At 44.9% G+C, this 18,404-nt stretch overlaps 1 protein-coding gene across 7 annotated transcripts in view; it reads right to left on the bottom strand.

Annotated features, from left to right (window-relative positions):
• LOC109873440 (active breakpoint cluster region-related protein) overlaps positions 1-18,404 on the bottom strand; it is a 237,829-nt gene that overhangs the window by 10,676 nt on the left and 208,749 nt on the right. Inside the window, exon 1 of one of the 7 annotated variants that reach the window (XM_031808668.1) lies at positions 10,164-10,800. The exons of the other annotated variants lie outside the window; for them this stretch is intronic. Within the exon in view, the coding sequence (XP_031664528.1) occupies positions 10,164-10,364 (201 nt within the window). The 5' untranslated portion in view covers positions 10,365-10,800. Of the gene's footprint in view, positions 1-10,163; positions 10,801-18,404 lie in introns of those variants that run through there. 7 annotated transcript variants of the gene reach the window in all.

The raw sequence follows: 18,404 nt of genomic DNA, 5'->3' as shown, positions 1-18,404 counted from the left end.
GTAAAAATATGCCTAACAATTAACATAATAAGTTGCCTGTACTCACTCTGTGTGCAATAATAGTGATTACATGATTTTTGAATGAGTACCCCATCGCTGTACCCCACACATACAATTATTTGTAATTTGAGTAGCGAATTTCAAGCATAGATTCAACCACAAAGACTAGAGAGGTTTTCCAATGCCTCAAGAAGAAGGGCACCCATTGGTAGATTTAAAAAAAAGCAGACATGGAATATCCCTTTGAGCATGGTGAAGTTATTAATTACACTTTGGATGGGGTATCAATACACCCAGTTACTACAAAGACAAAGGCGTCCTTCCTAAAACAAATCATTATGTTTGGGGAAAATCAGACAACATCCCTGAGTACCACTCTTCATATTTTCAAGAACGGTGGTGGCTGGATCATGTTAAGGTAGAAAATAAATGGAATAGAGCTAAGCACAGGCAAAATCCTAGAGGAAAACTTGGTTCAGTCTGCTTTCAAACAGACACTGGGAGACAAATTCACCTTCAAGCAGGACAATAACCTAAAAACACAAGGCCAAATATACACTGGAGTTGCTTACCAAGACGACATTGGATGTTTCTGAGTGGCCTAGTTAAAGTTGTTACTTAAATCAGCTTGAAAATCTATGGCAAGACTTTCACATGTCTGTCTAGCAATGATCAACAACCAACTTGACAGAGCTTGAAGAATTTAAAAAAAGAATAATGAGCAAATATTTCACGGTGTGCAAAGCTCTTAGAGACTTACCCAAAAAGACTCACAGCTGTAATCACTGCCAAAGGTGTTTCGACTCAGGGGGTTGAATACTTATCTTAATCAAGCTATTATATTGTTTTTTTTGTCATTCATCTTTAGAAAATGCTAGTTTTTTTCTTACACTTTGACCTTTGAGTATTTTTTGTAGATTGTTAAACAAAAATACAATTATATCCATTTGAATCCCAATTTGTAACAACTAAATGTAAAAAAGACCAGGTGTGTAAATACTTTCTGAAGGCACTCTATATAAGTCGCAGCTTTTCCACCTAGCTTACACTGAACATGCTGTGTTAGATATACACACCGCAGCCACTGACTAGCAGTTCTACAACAAGGAGCTAATGCCTTTAATACACGGATTCAGCAGCTCCCTGTGTATACCATTACTACCTTCCTAGATGATGTGCTTGTCTGTCTTAAGCCACATAATCGTTCATTGCTGAGCGAGCGCAAGGCCAACACACTCACCTTCTCGTAACTTTACATTAAGCTAGCACTCATAAAAGTTTGTATTTAGGGAGTCTAATTATCTAATAATTACTGAATCAATTACTCTGACACCTATTACCATTAGGGGAAATTTTGTCAATAGGGTTTGGGCATTTAACAAGGTTGCCCTAATCATGGCTATGGGGTCCTCACTACTGTACTGTAATCCCCCCAAATCAATCCCTAAAAACTTCATGCAGTACCTCTCCCCTCTCTCAATTACGGTCTACGGCTCTACGCACTTCTCAATAGACAATTTTTTGTTGTTGTCAAATTGGGTTATACAAATACGAAGAGCCTAACTACTATGTCTGACCCTGTAAAGTAACACATTTCACTGCACCTATCTGGTGTATGTGACAATAAAACATATTTATTTTAAATGTTTATGCAGCTGAGCACAGCGCAGTCAAGCGCACCCATTTCCCCTCAATCACTCCACCGTTCACCTCTAGTACTCCGCTGCTTTATTCAAAACTCCAGGAAGAACTATCTTGCCCCAATTTATCAGTTTTCCTTTCCTTGCCTGGGAAGGAGGAGAGACCAAAGTGCCACTGATTCAGTACGGTGCTACACTATATTCTCAACCTATCACAGAGGATGGATAGATGGGGGGCAAGATAGATAGGTTGCTTTGGAAAGAATGATCTCCCCAACGTGACTTGGGGTTATGCCCATCTGGCTAGTAAAACAACAGGAGATGCGGAAAAAATAAGTTGTCTTGAGTGAAACCAATCAGAGGGAAGACTATATGAGGTGAAGCATGAACAAAAACAGAAAGGGGGCGGGTCCTCAAAGTATTTTTTATTCCAAATCCAAGAGATGAATCACAAAGCCAAATCCTCTCTCTCCAGAGAATCCTTGAAACATATTATTAGCCTGTGTTTGTAGAAGAAAGACAGGCTGGTGAAACACAGGCTGGTGGAAGGATATGGGATATTAAAATCAGTAAATCACAAATATAGGAAATCCTAAACCAAACAATGGTTCAAATTAGGACCTTGTCACTCATCCAGAGGTCAAAGCCTCCTTTATGCAGCCTAAAACACTGTGAATGACTGGGGAGAGGATCATAATACATAATGTAGGTCAGATGATACTGTAACAATGCATATCCACACTGACTACACTGTACAATCAGCTTTCATGTAGAACAGAACATACTGCATATAGAAAAACAGAAGAGGTAAAACATGAATTCTGAGAGTGTGAGTTCGAGTGGACGAGTAGCAATGAGGTGTGTTCCTTTTAGCCAGCATGATGCTGTGGGAACACACTGTTCTCTGAGCGACCCCTAGGCTGGGGCCGACTCTCCTGGTGTGTGTGTGTGTGTCTGTTGCAATGCTATTCAAGTGGGCTGGGGACATGGTGATCTGGCTGTGGATCGGGGGGCTCAGCTGGGGAAGTTAGTGGTCCCTCCCTATCTCAACACAGCCAGTACAGAGCACCTGGTTGAGAGACCTAGCTAGACATCACCAGCACACACACACACACAGTTAATATGACAAGCGAGGGGGGAAAGAATTGATACATGGAAAGTCAGTGGATGAGAAGAGAGCCACTCAGGTTACTGTGATGTCAGCTCTCTTCTATGTATAGTGTGGTATAGACCAGTGGCCATGTGGCTGACACTTGTTCTAAGGTGCCTCCACTGAGTTTACATCAAACATATATGTGCAGAAAGGCAAGCAAAACACACAGTACACACACATACTGTACCGTACATAGTGAGAAGGCCTTCTACTGATCCCACTGCTGTTGCCAACGGGGGACAGAGCACAGCACAGGCAGGGTTGAAGTAGTTTGAAAAACAGATGCCGAGGTCCCTCTGGAGATGTTCCTATTCTAAATCCATCTCTTACTGAACTCTCCGCAACCCTCCTGAGGATACTGTGGTATAATGTATCTACAACACAGCCAGTCTCCATCACCATAACCCAGGTACCTGCTTCTCACATAGGACATAAAATGACAGATCTAGATTTTGGTCAAAGACATTGGTTTATGGATGACGCATGTAAAAAAAATAAAAACTGTCATGGCTTCCGTTCTGAGGAAGGAAAACAACCTCTAGGATGTATGTGGAACGTCAAAGCACTGGAAGTTATCAAAACATGGCAATATAGTATGTGAACAATGCCATCAGGGAAGAAAAGTGTGCACTCTGATTACACAGACGCTTGCCAAAGTCTTTAATTAATCCATTGTTAGATTAACAGGGAATTATTTTTTAAAGCAGAACTTAATTATGATGAAGTATGAACTTTTGATACGTCAAATTCATTAATTCCTCTTAATATTTCCTTTGTGCTTTGCTACTTTCCTTGTACCTCTCACTTTCTGTTCACTGGGAGATTACATTTAAATATTCATTCTGTGACTGACTGTTCTGTTTTAAATGAACAATAAGCAGCAATGTTCACATCCGGTTTAATTAGAAACTAACTAGCTCAACTACATGGGCAGTGGGTTTCATTTCATTAAAAACAGCAACCTGGGATTGTTTTTTTGTTTAATAAGACCTCTACAAACAAGAACATCATTCTTTTTTCTGCTGACAGATTATATTACTGGCCTGATGATTGTAACAAAAACAAAGCAATATGAGTTGACAATATTTTGAGTCTAAATTTAGCTGCAGATGAACATAAGAGTGAAAATACATAACATAGCTATGTAAAATGTTAACATCACTCTACTTATTAATAATATGATGCTTTGGTAAACAGCTGCTGATGTCATTATAGACAAGTGAAGTGTAAGGCCTTTTGACTCTGTTGTCATGAGCTTCCTGACAAGACTTCCTGGTTTGAGCCTAACCAGCACACCTTCTCAGCAGGCAGAGAGTTATGATTGGCCAAAGACCAGCCCAAGCATCCTATCACAACCCCTAAGGGCAACGTGTCTCAGGCATACAGTATAAGATCCAACTTCATAAACATCATGCAACATAAAGGCATCTGCTTTAAGACAAGGCTAACACAACAGCATGGTCCTGCCTGCAGCACGCACGACTAACACTGATGATTTACAGGTAGTACAGGAGAGGGTGACCTCTCTGATAATCACCAGCAGGGACACTAATGTTCTGTACACTACAGCGTGTGGTCCCATGTAGGCCAGCCTCACAGTAGCCTGGACAAAAAGGACAGAGAGGAAGAGCGAAAGGGAGAAAGAGAGTATGTTGAGTCCTTGGGCTTCCTTATGTCAAACCCGAGAATAAAATACATGTAAGCAGATGACTTCCAATGATAGGCTGTTACCACAACTTATCTGTTTTATCTTCTGTTAACTCAATCATATGTAGAAGGTGTTTCCAATCGCATTATCAAACACATTATCAATCCCTTGATGACCTTCTTTTGGTCTTGGATGGAAAGTTTGAATGTTTTATTAGTCCATAATGTAGCTGTAATTAGAGTATTTACAGTGATAATATGGGTCATCCAAAAAAAGTGCTTGTATAGGTCATTTATAGGCAGGTAGATAAACAGCATTTGGAAACACCATTGATACCGTATGAGAGGGTCTTTTGTTTCCCTTTCATTCCTCTAGTCCAGCCGAATGCTAACAGTCTTTGTGTAGGTACAGTAGCAGTGGTTGGAACCGGTTCAAGGAACAGAACCGAGGAGCGGAAACAGAACCGGGAACGAAAGTTCTCTCTGGTGTTCCGGAACAGAACCGTTATTTTAAATTCTTGAGAACCGGTTTCTAATGCCTCTTGATTTCATGTGTTTAAAAAATGAATGAAAAGGAACTATTATAAACCATTACTTTTTTGGTTCGAACCGGTTCAGAACTTTACTATACAGAACTTTACTATAAAAATAGTGGTTCTGTTCGGAACGATTGGAAAATCCTTTTGGTAGACACTGGTTAGCCAAACCAACCCACCACTCTTATGAACTCAGACCACGAAGGGTTTGTAATGAGCCATACCAAAGGGTCGAGTGGTTTAACACTCCTAGACTAATTGGATGATTCATGTAGGCCCCATCGAGGGAGGGATAGAGCGAGAGAGAGGGAGAACGACCCTGATATTCCCACTTAGCCAAAAAATACCCACTCTTCCACCAGGGGCAGCGGGTTTGACCCAGCCCAGCCGGGAGAAAGTCATCCTGGGTACCAGCCTGAGGATGCTCCCTTGCCTCCCTCCACCCCTCTGGAGCTCATTGGCCAGTCATTGGCCCTTCAAAGAGGCAAGTGTGATGAAACAGTAACATGTCATCTACACTAATCAGCATACTGAAATGGAACACCACACTTTTATGTGTTGAGAAATATATTTAGGGATTGGGAGAGGGGAGAGAAATATGGTTCTACTTTATTTTCTGTCATACCCAAACCAGCAGAACACTGCTTTTGTTCCGGTTTTAAGGCGGTTGCTTTTCATGATTATTTAATGGGACTTCTAGGGATACTGTAACTAACACCCACCAAGGTCTAAAACACAATAACACGGCAAAATGGACATTAGTATTGGAGAGGACATGGGTTCAGAACAAATGTAACAGAAAAAATCATGATCATGGTGTTAAAAGAGTATAATATCTGATTCGGCCTCAGCCAGCCTTCTCTCAGCCAGCCTTCTCTCAGCCAGCCTAAGCTCTACTGGAGTCCCTGCTTCTGCTTCCTCTGCATTGTCTTAATTAGTGTTGTAAGAGGCATTGTCCTGTAAGCACCTCCCTCCCAGTTTAAAACTCATCAACACGCTGCAGCTTACTCAACACACTCCTCTTGCTCTGTCTAAATCTCACTATCTAATCTAAATCTGTTCTCAACACACACGCCTTCCTTTCTACCATCGACCTCTCAGCCTAAATGTCTATTTTCGTGGCAAACACACACACTGCAGTCTGTTCAACAAAAACACACTGCTGCAGTCTGTTCAACAAAAACACACTGCAGTCTGTTCAACAAAAACACACTGTAGTCTGTTCAACAAAAACACTGCTGCAGTCTGTTCAACAAAAACACACTGCAGTCTGTTCAACAAAAACACACTGCAGTCTGTTCAACAAAAACACTGCTGCAGTCTGTTCAACAAAAACACTGCTGCAGTCTGTTCAACAAAAACACTGCTGCAGTCTGTTCAACAAAAACACACTGCAGTCTGTTCAACAAAAACACACTGCAGTCTGTTCAACAAAAACACACTGCAGTCTGTTCAACAAAAACACACTGCAGTCTGTTCAACAAAAACACACTGCAGTCTGTTCAACAAAAACACACTGCAGTCTGTTCAACAAAAACACACTGCAGTCTGTTCAACAAAAACACACTGCAGTCTGTTCAACAAAAACACACTGCAGTCTGTTCAACAAAAACACACTGCAGTCTGTTCAACAAAAACACACTGCAGTCTGTTCAACAAAAACACACTGCAGTCTGTTCAACAAAAACACACTGCAGTCTGTTCAACAAAAACACACTGCAGTCTGTTCAACAAAAACACACTGCAGTCTGTTCAACAAAAACACTGCTGCAGTCTGTTCAACAAAAACACACTGCAGTCTGTTCAACAAAAACACACTGCAGTCTGTTCAACAAAAACAAACTGCAGTCTGTCCAACAAAAACACTGCTGCAGTCTGTTCAACAAAAACACACTGCAGTCTGTTCAACAAAAACACACTGCAGTCTGTTCAACAAAAACACACTGCAGTCCGGTTCAATATACATACTATTCCTCTCCCTCTTCCACACCCACTCTCTCTTTCCTTCCTCTCCCATACCCACTCTCTCTTTCCTTCCTCTCCCTCTTCTACACCCACTCTCTTTACTTCCTCTCCCTCTTCCACACCCACACTATTTCCTTCCTCTCCCTCTTCCACACCCACCCTCTCCTTCCTCTCCCTCTTCCACACCCACCCTCTCTTTCCTTCCTCTCCCATACCCACCCTCTCTTTCCTTCCTCTCCCATACCCACTCTCTCTTTCCTTCCTCTCCCTCTTCTACACCCACTCTCTTTACTTCCTCTCCCTCTTCCACACCCACACTCTTTCCTTCCTCTCCCTCTTCCACACCCACCCCCTCTTTCCTTCCTCTCCCTCTTCCACACCCACCCTCTCTTTCCTTCCTCTCCCTCTTCCACACCCACCATCTCTTTCTTTCCTCTCCCTCTTCCACACCCACCATCTCTTTCCTTCATCTCCCTCTTCCACACCCACCCTCTCTCCTTCATCTCCCTCTTCCACACCCACCCTCTCTTTCCTTCCTCTCTCTCTTCCACACCCACCCTCTCTTTCCTTCCTCTCCCTCTTCCACTCTCTCTTTCCTTCCTCTCCCTCTTCCACACCCACTCTCTTTCCTTCCTCTCCCATACCCACCCTCTCTTTCCTTCCTCTCCCTCTTCCACACCCACTCTCTATTTCCTTCCTCTCCCACACCCACTCTCCATTTCCTTCCTCTCCCTCTTCCACACCCACCCTTTCTTTCCTTCCTCTCCCTCTTCCATACCCACTCTTTCCTTCCTCCCTCTTCCACACCCACTCTCCCTTTCCTTCCTCTCCCTCTTCCACACCCACTCTTTCCTTCCTCTCCCACACCCACTCTTTCCTTCATCTCCCTCTTCCACACCCACCCTCTTTCCTTCCTCTCCCTCTTCCACACCCACTCTCCCTTTCCTCCCTCTTCCACACCCACTCTTTCCTTCCTCTCCCTCTTCCACACCCACTCTTTCATTCCTCTCCCTCTTCCACACCCACTCTTTCATTCCTCTCCCTCTTCCACACCCACTCTTTCCTTCCTCTCCCTATTCCACACCCACCCTCTTTCCTTCCTCTCCCACACCCACTCTCTCTTTCCTTCCTCTCCCACACCCACTCTCCCTTTCCATCCTCTCCCTCTTCCACACCCACTCTTTCCTTCCTCTCCCTCTTCCACACCCACTCTCTCTTTCCTTCCTCTCCCTCTTCCACACCCACTCTTTTTCCTTCCTCTCCGCCTTTACATCCTTTGACAGCATGAGAGTGCTATAGCAGAAATGTCAGGGATACTATAATCCCTCCAGTTCAATGCCTGATTCTCTGTGCTGCTGTAGGATGAATATTGTGGGGAATAATTCAGACCCAGTCGGGTTTGGATCCGGACCAGACAGAGTTCATTCATAGACCTGACGTTTATTCAGACTCAACCATCAAAGACTCACTCAACATGAATGAATGAGACCACATAGCTGTGTGAAAGTATGCTTCTATGGGAGGATGTGTATGTGAGAGAGAGAAGAGAGATGAACATGAAAGTGCATGATCAAGTGTGTGAAAATATGTGCAAGTGTGAGAGTAGGCATGTGTGTGTGAAGGTGTGTACTATACTGTGATTATGAAAGAGGTACAGAGAGTCAATATGGCTCTGTGTGTAAACTGAGTATCAGTGTATATAGGAAACTAACATTGTGAGTGTGCAGCACTGAACAAACCAATTGTCTATGCCATTTAAATAGAAGAAGCAAAACAGCCCAAACAGATAAGACAGTCCTCTCTCCCAGATTCCCAGATGGGAGGACTCAGCCAGGGCTGTGGATAGGTCTGGGATCAGCTGAGATCAATGGGGGGGATTTCTGCCTGTAATCCAGGTCTGCAGTGTCAGGCGAGACCAGCAGAGAGATAGACCTGTCAACTCCAGCCACGAGCAGCAGGAGGGTCTTTATTGACCTGTCTATAGATCTGGTATTCACAATAAGCTGCTCAGGGTTCATTTATATTACTTCCACATTTTGCCAGAGAAGCGCAATCTATTGAAATGATTTCATTAAATGTAAATGTGCTGTCCCCCCCCTTCATCTATTCTGATTGAAGTGGATTTAACAAGTCACATCAATAAGGGATCATAGCTTTCACCTGGATTCACCTGGTCAGTCTGTCAAGGAAAGAGCATAATGATCCTAATGCTTTGTACTCAGTGTATGACGCAGTATAGTGGCTAATGGATACCAGCATACTGATATCAAACTGCCATATATTAACTGCCTCTGTAAAATATATGTGCTGCACATCTGCACAGGGGATAAAAACAGTATTTACTAAAAATAACCTCTTTTTTTCTTCCTCTCACGCATGAGTCCTGACTTAGAACCTGAAGCTAAGGTCTGCGTGCGTGCGTGTTCCCCAGACAGAGGAGTCAGTCAAACTTGAAAGAGTAGAGAACTGCACCATGCGTCTCCACAACGTGTCATTGAGATGACAGTAATTAACCTGTCGGATCAGTAATTAGTCTCTCCCTGGGTTACCATGTACCCTGCTGAGAGGATTGTGGGTCATAATTAAGCTCTACCAACAACACTCTGGCCTTAGATCAGTGTCTCAGGGTAATTCCTCTACAGGACAGCAGAGGGAGCAGTCTCACACTCTCAGCTACACCAAAACACCTCTGATTACCTTAACAGATCAGCAACCACACAGACAGAGGTATATCACCATTCAGCTTCACTGGCTTTACACTGAGGAGAGAGCTTGGAAAGATCAGAGTGGTAGATGTGAGGGGAGGATGAGAGGGTAAGAAAGTGAAAAGGGGGTGGGGAGGGAGAGGGTGTAGGGGAGTAATGGTCAAGGCTGTGAATTCAATTTACTGTAGCATCTCACACATACACAGTACTGAGGGCAATGAGACAGTTACTGCAGTTCCGCACCAACAGTACATTATACAAGTAAATTATCTCCTCTACCTAAATCTTTCATTTCTATACCAGCGTCATCTAACAACATCAGCACAGAGCATGGAGGCTTTAGCTGGAGTAGCAGTACCAGTTACAGGTGTATATTTCACCACAGTCAATACAAGTACAGAGAGAAAGGGATGAAAACAAACACACACAGGAAAGAGAGTAAAAAGATGAACACAATGACAGAGGGACAACTGTGACTTAGCTGATCAAGAGAAAGAAAAGAAAGGAAAAAGGGGACCTTTTGTCTGAGGAGCTTGCTGCGTACACGACCCCATAGCTTTGCCCCGGTGTTGGTGTGCCTCTTGATGGCTGAGGAGGGGATTTGAGGCTGCTGAAGCTGCTGCTGGTTGTTCTGCTGGTCATCCTCCACACAGCACTGCTGCTCCAGCCGCTCACACACGGTGTTCAGGTTCACATCTGACACCAGGATTTCCGTCATCCTACCTGAGGTGTCGGCCCACGGGGTTATAATATGAACAAAATCCCCAAGGTAGCCGCTGTCCAGAAAAACCTCACGTCAAAGATCAACACTAAATACAAAGGTTCTCTTTTAAATGTGGAGACTAGAAAAGTCTCTCTCAGTTGATGTTCATTTGGAAACTAAGATGAATAAAATAAGGTGAAAATTGAAGGTAAGGCAGATAAGGAAGGCACAAAGTTTGAGAGGCAGCTTCAGTCTGTGAGAACAGAGAATCCTGATCCTGACATGGTTTTCATTCTTCTAAAGCCGGAGAATTCCACACTGGTTCCTCTCTGGGATGTCAAGCTAATTCCACACTGTGCTGCTGCCAGCATCTCCACAGCTCACAATCTGATTTCCAGTAATGCAAGCAGAGAGAGGGAGAGGTGGAGCGGAGAGAAAAGAGAGAGAGAAAGAGGAGGGAAGCAGAGAGACCGAGAGGGAGGGTGATGCAGGAGGAGGGGGAGTGAATGAGCTGCTGCTGTTAACACCCATTTCTGTTTCTCCAGATGTGAGAACACACCTCCAAATAACAGAGAGAAGGAGAGTGAGAGAGATGACAAACCCTGCTCTGTGCCTTTCCTCATAGCCTTCATGCCGCTCATCCTTTCCCATAATTGGTAACCAATTGAGGAAGTGCGTAAAAAAGGAATAAGGAAGGTGAAGAAGAGAAGGAAAGAGAGAAGAGGGAGATGCGACCTCTAACAGGGTGATTTAGATCTCATCAGAAACAACCATATTTCCACAACATATAACGAAACCTCAAAAGAACAAACTCTCCACAAATCAGAGTTTAACAAGGGTGGGGAAAAAAAGAGGCTAAATCATTTTAGCACCAAACACGGACACCTTCTCATATCGTGACAAGAAGCACGTTTTTGTACTCTAAACCTTCCACCCCCCTCGCTCCCGCTCTCTCCTCACCCTCTTTCTCTTCTCCTTTCTGTCCTTCTCTTTCTCCCTCTGTCATCCTGTGTGTCTGTTGCCATGCGTTTTCTCTAGATGACTTCTCCTCCACGCTTCCACACTTCACTGAGTCCTCCGTCCATTATGTGTGTGTGGGCTTCCACACTCCACTGAGTCCTCCATCCATTATGTGTGTGTGGGCTTCCACACTCCACTGAGTCCTCCGTCCATTATGTGTGTGTGGGCTTCTACACTCCACTGAGTCCTCCGTCCATTATGTGTGTGTGGGCTTCTACACTCCACTGAGTCCTCCGTCCATTATGTGTGTGTGGGCTTCCACACTCCACTGAGTCCTCCGTCCATTATGTGTGCGTGGGCTTCTACACTCCACTGAGTCCTCCGTCCATTATGTGTGTGTGGGCTTCTACACTCCACTGAGTCCTCCGTCCATTATGTGTGTGTGGGCTTCCACACTCCACTGAGTCCTCCGTCCATTATGTGTGTGTGGGCTTCTACACTCCACTGAGTCCTCCGTCCATTATGTGTGTGTGGGCTTCTACACTCCACTGAGTCCTCCATCCATTATGTGTGTGTGGGCTTCTACACTCCACTGAGTCCTCCGTCCATTATGTGTGTGTGGGCTTCTACACTCCACTGAGTCCTCCGTCCATTATGTGTGTGTGGGCTTCCACACTCCACTGAGTCCTCCGTCCATTATGTGTGTGTGGGCTTCTACACTCCACTGTGTCCTCCGTCCATTATGTGTGTGTGGGCTTCTACACTCCACTGAGTCCTCCATCCATTATGTGTGTGTGGGCTTCCACACTCCACTGAGTCCTCCGTCAATTATGTGTGTGTGGGCTTCCACACTCCACTGAGTCCTCCGTCCATTATGTGTGTGTGGGCTTCTACACTCCACTGAGTCCTCCATTCATTATGTGTGTGTGGGCTTCCACACTCCACTGAGTCCTCCGTCCATTATGTGTGTGTGGGCTTCCACACTCCACTGAGTCCTCCGTCCATTGTGTGTGTGTGGGCTTCCACACTCCACTGAGTCCATTATGTGTGTGTGGGCTTCCACACTCCACTGAGTCCTCCGTCCATTATGTGTGTGTGGGCTTCCACACTCCACTGAGTCCTCCGTCCATTATGTGTGTGTGGGCTTCTACACTCCACTGAGTCCTCCGTCCATTATGTGTGTGTGGGCTTCCACACTCCACTGAGTCCTCCGTCCATTATGTGTGTGTGGGCTTCCACACTCCACTGAGTCCTCCCTCCATTATGTGTGTGTGGGCTTCCACACTCCATTGAGTCCTCCGTCCATTATGTGTGTGTGGGCTTCTACACTCCACTGAGTCCTCCGTCCATTATGTGTGTGTGGGCTTCTACACTCCACTGAGTCCTCCATTCATTATGTGTGTGTGGGCTTCCACACTCCACTGAGTCCTCCGTCCATTATGTGTGTGTGGGCTTCCACACTCCACTGAGTCCTCCGTCCATTGTGTGCGTGTGGGCTTCCACACTCCACTGAGTCCATTATGTGTGTGTGGGCTTCCACACTCCACTGAGTCCTCCGTCCATTATGTGTGTGTGGGCTTCCACACTCCACTGAGTCCTCCATCCATTATGTGTGTGTATGCGTGTCTGTTCGCACCCTCGTGCGTGCGCATGCATATCCATGTGTGCTTGTGTGTATGGCTGTACTCCAACCACTCTCCCCTGCCTCCCCACACCCCCACTCTCTCACCAGCCCAGAGGTCCACAGGGACAGACACAGGACTAATCGACCCCCAGCGGTTCCACTACGCTGGTTAACCCCTTACACACCACCTCCCTCAGCCATCCATCCACACACATCAGGAACTCATTCATATCTATCCACCCTCTCTGGAGACCAGAGTGAATCAGTCCAAAAAGCAAGTTCTGCAGCCTCTAGTTTAGTCTTGTCTGATTATTGTCCAGCCATGTGGTCAGGTGCTGCAAAGAAAGACCTAGAAAAACTGCAGCAGGCCCAGAACACAACTGCACATCTTGCTCTTCACTGTAATCAGAGGGCTAATATCAATACTATGCATTCTAGTATATCTTAGCTAAGAGTTGAGGAGAGACTGAATGCATCACTTCTTATTTTTATAAGAAGTGTGTTAAATTTCAAATTGTTTGCATAGTCAACTTACACACAGCTCTGACACACACACACCCACCAGACTTGCCACCAGGGATCTTTTCACAGTCCCCAAATCCAGAACAAATTCAAGAAGACGTCCATTACTATATAGAGTCATTATTGCATGGAACTCCCTTCCATCTCATGAACAACAAACCTGGTTGAAAGAAATTGATAGCAGAAGGCAGCACCTCACAGTACAACACCTCTCCCCTAGTTGACCTAGATATTGTGTGTATGTATTGATATGTAGGCTCTGTGGGCCATTTTTAAATGGATGTAGTTCTGTCCTTGAGCTGTTCTTGTTTATTCATGTTCTGTATTATGTTTCATGTTCTGTTTGGACCCCAGGAAGTAGTTGCTGCTTTCGCAACAGCTAATGGGGATCCTAATAAAATAGCAATACCAAGAGGAGTAGGAAATAGTACATTGTATAATGGGTGTATCAATCTGGGAAGGGATGTCCAAGCCATGCTTGTCATATTCCATCTTGGTTCATGTCTATTCTCCATTAATATCCGAGGGAGAAAAGGAAAAAGTCAGAAGGCTGCATTACACTCAGACAGACTGTCTCCTCTCCTGAACAGTAGCTATGATTTAGTCTATGGCCAGACTCCCTACCTGCTCTGAGGTAGACTGATACCTTCAGATCGCAGCACTGTGAGTCATGGGAGGGGAGCACAGAGAGGGAATGGGGCAGATAAACATGTAGTATCACCCATGAAAGGAGGAACACATGCATTGATTGCACAGACACATACAGTAGGGCCCCTTATATCTCACTGGTGGAACGTGTTCCGGACCCAGAACAGGGTCAATAAGGACCGCGGGTCCCGACTACAAAAAAAAAGAAGTTTTGGGGCCTCCCGAGTGGCGCAGCAGTCTAGAGGCGCCACTACAGAACCAGGTTCGATCCCTGGCTGTATCACAACCTGCCGTGATTGGGAGTACCATAGGGTGGCGCACAATTATCCCAGCATCATCCGGGTTAGGAGAGAGTTTGGCTGGGGGGGGCTTTTCTTGGCTCATCGCGCTCTAGCAACTCCTTGTGGCGGGCCGGGCGCCTGCAGGCTGACCGCGGTCGTCAGTTGAACCGACACATTGGTGCGGCTGGCTTCTGGGTTAAGCGGGCGGATGTTAAGAAGCGCAGTTTGGCAGGTCATGTTTTGGAGGACGCATGACTCGACCTTCGCCTCCCGAGCCCATTGTGAAGTTGCAGTGATGGGACAAGACTGTAACTACCAATTGGATATCACAAAACTAGGGAGAAAAATTAGTAAAAAGTTCAAATCTCAATTAGCATGACACGAGCTGAATTAAATGTAAAATGCATTGAAAATGAAAAGCTTGGTATACTCTCAGTACTCCATTGACATTTCACAGATACACCTGTTTTTGTGAGACATCTTCTAAAAAGAAGACATTTCCAATTAATATGAAAAGTGTATAATAAAACCTGAAAATACTCCATGTCATGTCTGAAAATCGATATCCATCTTACCTCTGTTTTATGTTCTGCAGAAACGAGAAGAAAGACGAGGAATTCAACGGGAAAGTGAGCCTATCAGGTAGCCAATAGCCTTAAAGGGATACTTTGGAATTTTGGCAATGAGGCCTTTTATCTCCTTCCGCAGAGTAGGATGAACTACTATGATGCTAGCAGATACTCAGACTTCCAGTCATTGCACAAACGCTAATTAGCAGTGGCTCGCAAAACTACCTCTAACTTGTTACATACTGGACACGGACATAAAGATGGTTTCCGAAGTTCATCTGACTCTGGGGAAGTAGATAAAAGGCCTCATTGCCATAATCTCAAAGTAACCTTTTAATTCTTGCACAGAATCCAGCCTAGCTGACCCTATGCAATTTTCCTGATTTTGACCGCTTTTTTTTCTCTGGCCTCCATTGATTTAGTCACCCTTATTCTAGCCATGCTACAAGGGTAAAAACTACAATCACTTTTAATCAGATGATGTTAGAGACATAAGGTTTGGACCATTGATTTTCATAGAGCATTATCTACACAGTGAGTGAACATGTTATTTTACCCATTGGTCAAAAGATACATTTTTGACTAAATAGTCTCTTCCCACAGCCACTATGTCTACAGACCTATCAGTTCGGCCGAAGCGAGACTAAATCAAAACAACAAAGTGGAACCTAAGTCAAAAGCTAGGGACAAGGTAAGCCAACTACTCCGTTCAGTACAGTAGTCGGTCACTGATGATTCCATTCAATCACATGTTCTCTCAACAACAAGTAGAAGGCACCCTTTCCTCTGGTCTAAATACATTTCCAATGCGCCAGGGCAATGATAGGAGACATTGCCCTGTGTAGGGTGCAGTCATTCGGAAGGGACATTAAACGGTGTCCTGACTCTCTGTGGTCACTAACGATGCCATGATACTTATCATGGGGCGTCAGGTAGCCTAGTGGTTAGAGCGTTGGACTAGTAACTGAAAGGTTGCTAGATCAAATCCCCGAGCTGACATGGTGAAAATCTGTCGTTCTGCCCCTGAACAAGGCACTGTTCCTAGGCCGTCATTGAAAATAAGAATTTGTTCTTAACTGACTTGCCTAAAGGTCAAAAACTTCAATAAAAAAAATAAGAGTAGGCGTGTTAACTCTGGTATCCTGGCTAAATTCCCAATCTGGCCCTCATACCATCATGGCCACCTAATCATCCTCAGCTTCCAATTGGCTCATTCGTCCCCCTCCTCTCCCCTGTAACGATTCCCCAGGTCACTGATGTAAATGAGAATATGTTCTCAGTCAACTTACCTGGTAAAATAAAAAAAGACGAGATATGAGACAGCACCCTTAACTGTGAGTGTGTGTTAGGTCTATCTGTGCTAAGGGTGAATGCACCCTAACCCCTCCTGTCTCAGCCTCCAGTATTTATGCTGCAGTAGTTTATGTGTCGGGGGGCTAGGGTCAGTTTGTTATATCTGGAGTACTTCTCCTGTCCTATTCGGTGTCCTGTGTGAATTCTCTCTTTCTTTCTCTCTCTCGGAGGACCTGAGCCCTAGGACCATGCCCCAGGACTACCTGACATGATGACTCCTTGCTGTCCCCAGTCCACCTGGCCGTGCTGCTGCTCCAGTTTCAACTGTTCTGCCTTATTATTATTATTCGACCATGCTGGTCATTTATGAACATTTGAACATCTTGGCCATGTTCTGTTAAAATCTCCACCCGGCACAGCCAGAAGAGGACTGGCCACCCCACATATGCTCTCTCTAATTCTCTCTTTCTTTCTCTCTCTTGGAGGACCTGAGCCCTAGGACCATGCCCCAGGACTACCTGACATGATGACTCCTTGCTGTCCCCAGTCCATCTGACCGTGCTGCTGCTCCAGTTTCAACTGTTCTGCCTTATTATTATTATACGACCATGCTGGTAATTTATGAACATTTGAACATCTTGGCCATGTTCTGTTATAATCTCCACCCAGCACAGCCAGAAGAGGACTGGCCACCCCACATAGCCTGGTTCCTCTCTAGGTTTCTTCCTAGGTTTTGGCCTTTCTAGGGAGTTTTTCCTAGCCACCGTGCTTCTACACCTGCATTGCTTGCTGTTGGGGGTTTTAGGCTGGGTTTCTGTACAGCACTTTGAGATATCAGCTGATGTACGAAGGGCTATATAAATACATTTGATTTGATTTGATTTTGAATGTGGTTGTCAGTCACTGTCTGCTGCTTTCAATCAGGGGTTTGACCGTAGTGGTAAGAACTCAGCCATGCATGGTATTTTTTTAACTCAGGATTGTAAGCATGAGACATGTACACAGTATTCTGTGTCACATCTGGGAAACTGCTTTTGTTTTTAATGACAAATGGAGTCTGAGTCACTCATTTTTAGGGGCAGACAACTATGGCACAGCACTGCAAGTAGCAGAGAAACAACTCCTCAGCGACATCGCTAGCTAGGGTTTCACTGTATATTCAGTTAGAACAAGTCACCGAATCATTCACCATATTCAGAATGTATAGGGACAAAGATAAATAACAAATGTGTATGACCTGAATCCAACATTGTTGCAACTAACCACTTCCGCCTACTGTGAATTAATGGCAATGGGCCTTTAAAAAAATATTTGCCAGTTCTAGCAGGAAGTCTCCACTTCAGTCAACTGGAACAATCCGCACCCATTAGACCCTATCTATACTGGGAATCATACTGGGAGGCACATTGGAGTCAACTGGAACAATCCGCTCCCATTAGACCACATCTATACTGGGAATCATACTGGGAATCATACTGGGAGGCACATTGGAGTCAACTGCAACAATCCGCTCCCATTAGACCCTATCTATACTGGAAATCATACTGGGAGGCACATTGGAGTCAACTGGAACAATCCGCTCCCATTAGACCCCATCTATACTGGGAATCATACTGGGAGGCACATTGGAGTCAACTGGAACATTCCGCTCCCATTAGACCCTATCTATACTGGGAGGCACATTGGAGTCACCTGGAACATTCCACTCCCATTAGACCCCATCTATACTGGGAATCATACTGGGAGGTACATTGGAGTCAACTGGAACATTCCGCTCCCATTAGACCCTATCTATACTGGGAATCATACTGGGAGGCACATTGGAGTCAACTGGAACATTCCGCTCCCATTAGACCCTATCTATACTGGGAATCATACTAGGAGGCACATTGGAGTCACCTGGAACATTCCACTCCCATTAGACCCCATCTATACTGGGAATCATACTGGGAATCATACTGGGAGGCACATTGGAGTCACCTGGAACATTCCACTCCCATTAGACCCCATCTATACTGGGAATCATACTGGGAGGCACATTGGAGTCAACTGGAACATTCCGCTCCCATTAGACCCCATCTATACTGGGAATCATACTGGGAGGCACATTGGAGTCAACTGGAACATTCCGCCACCATTAGACCCTATCTATACTGGG

Source organism: Oncorhynchus kisutch, linkage group LG28 (genome assembly GCF_002021735.2).
Source record: "Oncorhynchus kisutch isolate 150728-3 linkage group LG28, Okis_V2, whole genome shotgun sequence".
Taxonomy (NCBI): Eukaryota; Metazoa; Chordata; class Actinopteri; order Salmoniformes; family Salmonidae; genus Oncorhynchus; species Oncorhynchus kisutch.
This window is presented reverse-complemented; position numbering and strand designations above follow the sequence as displayed.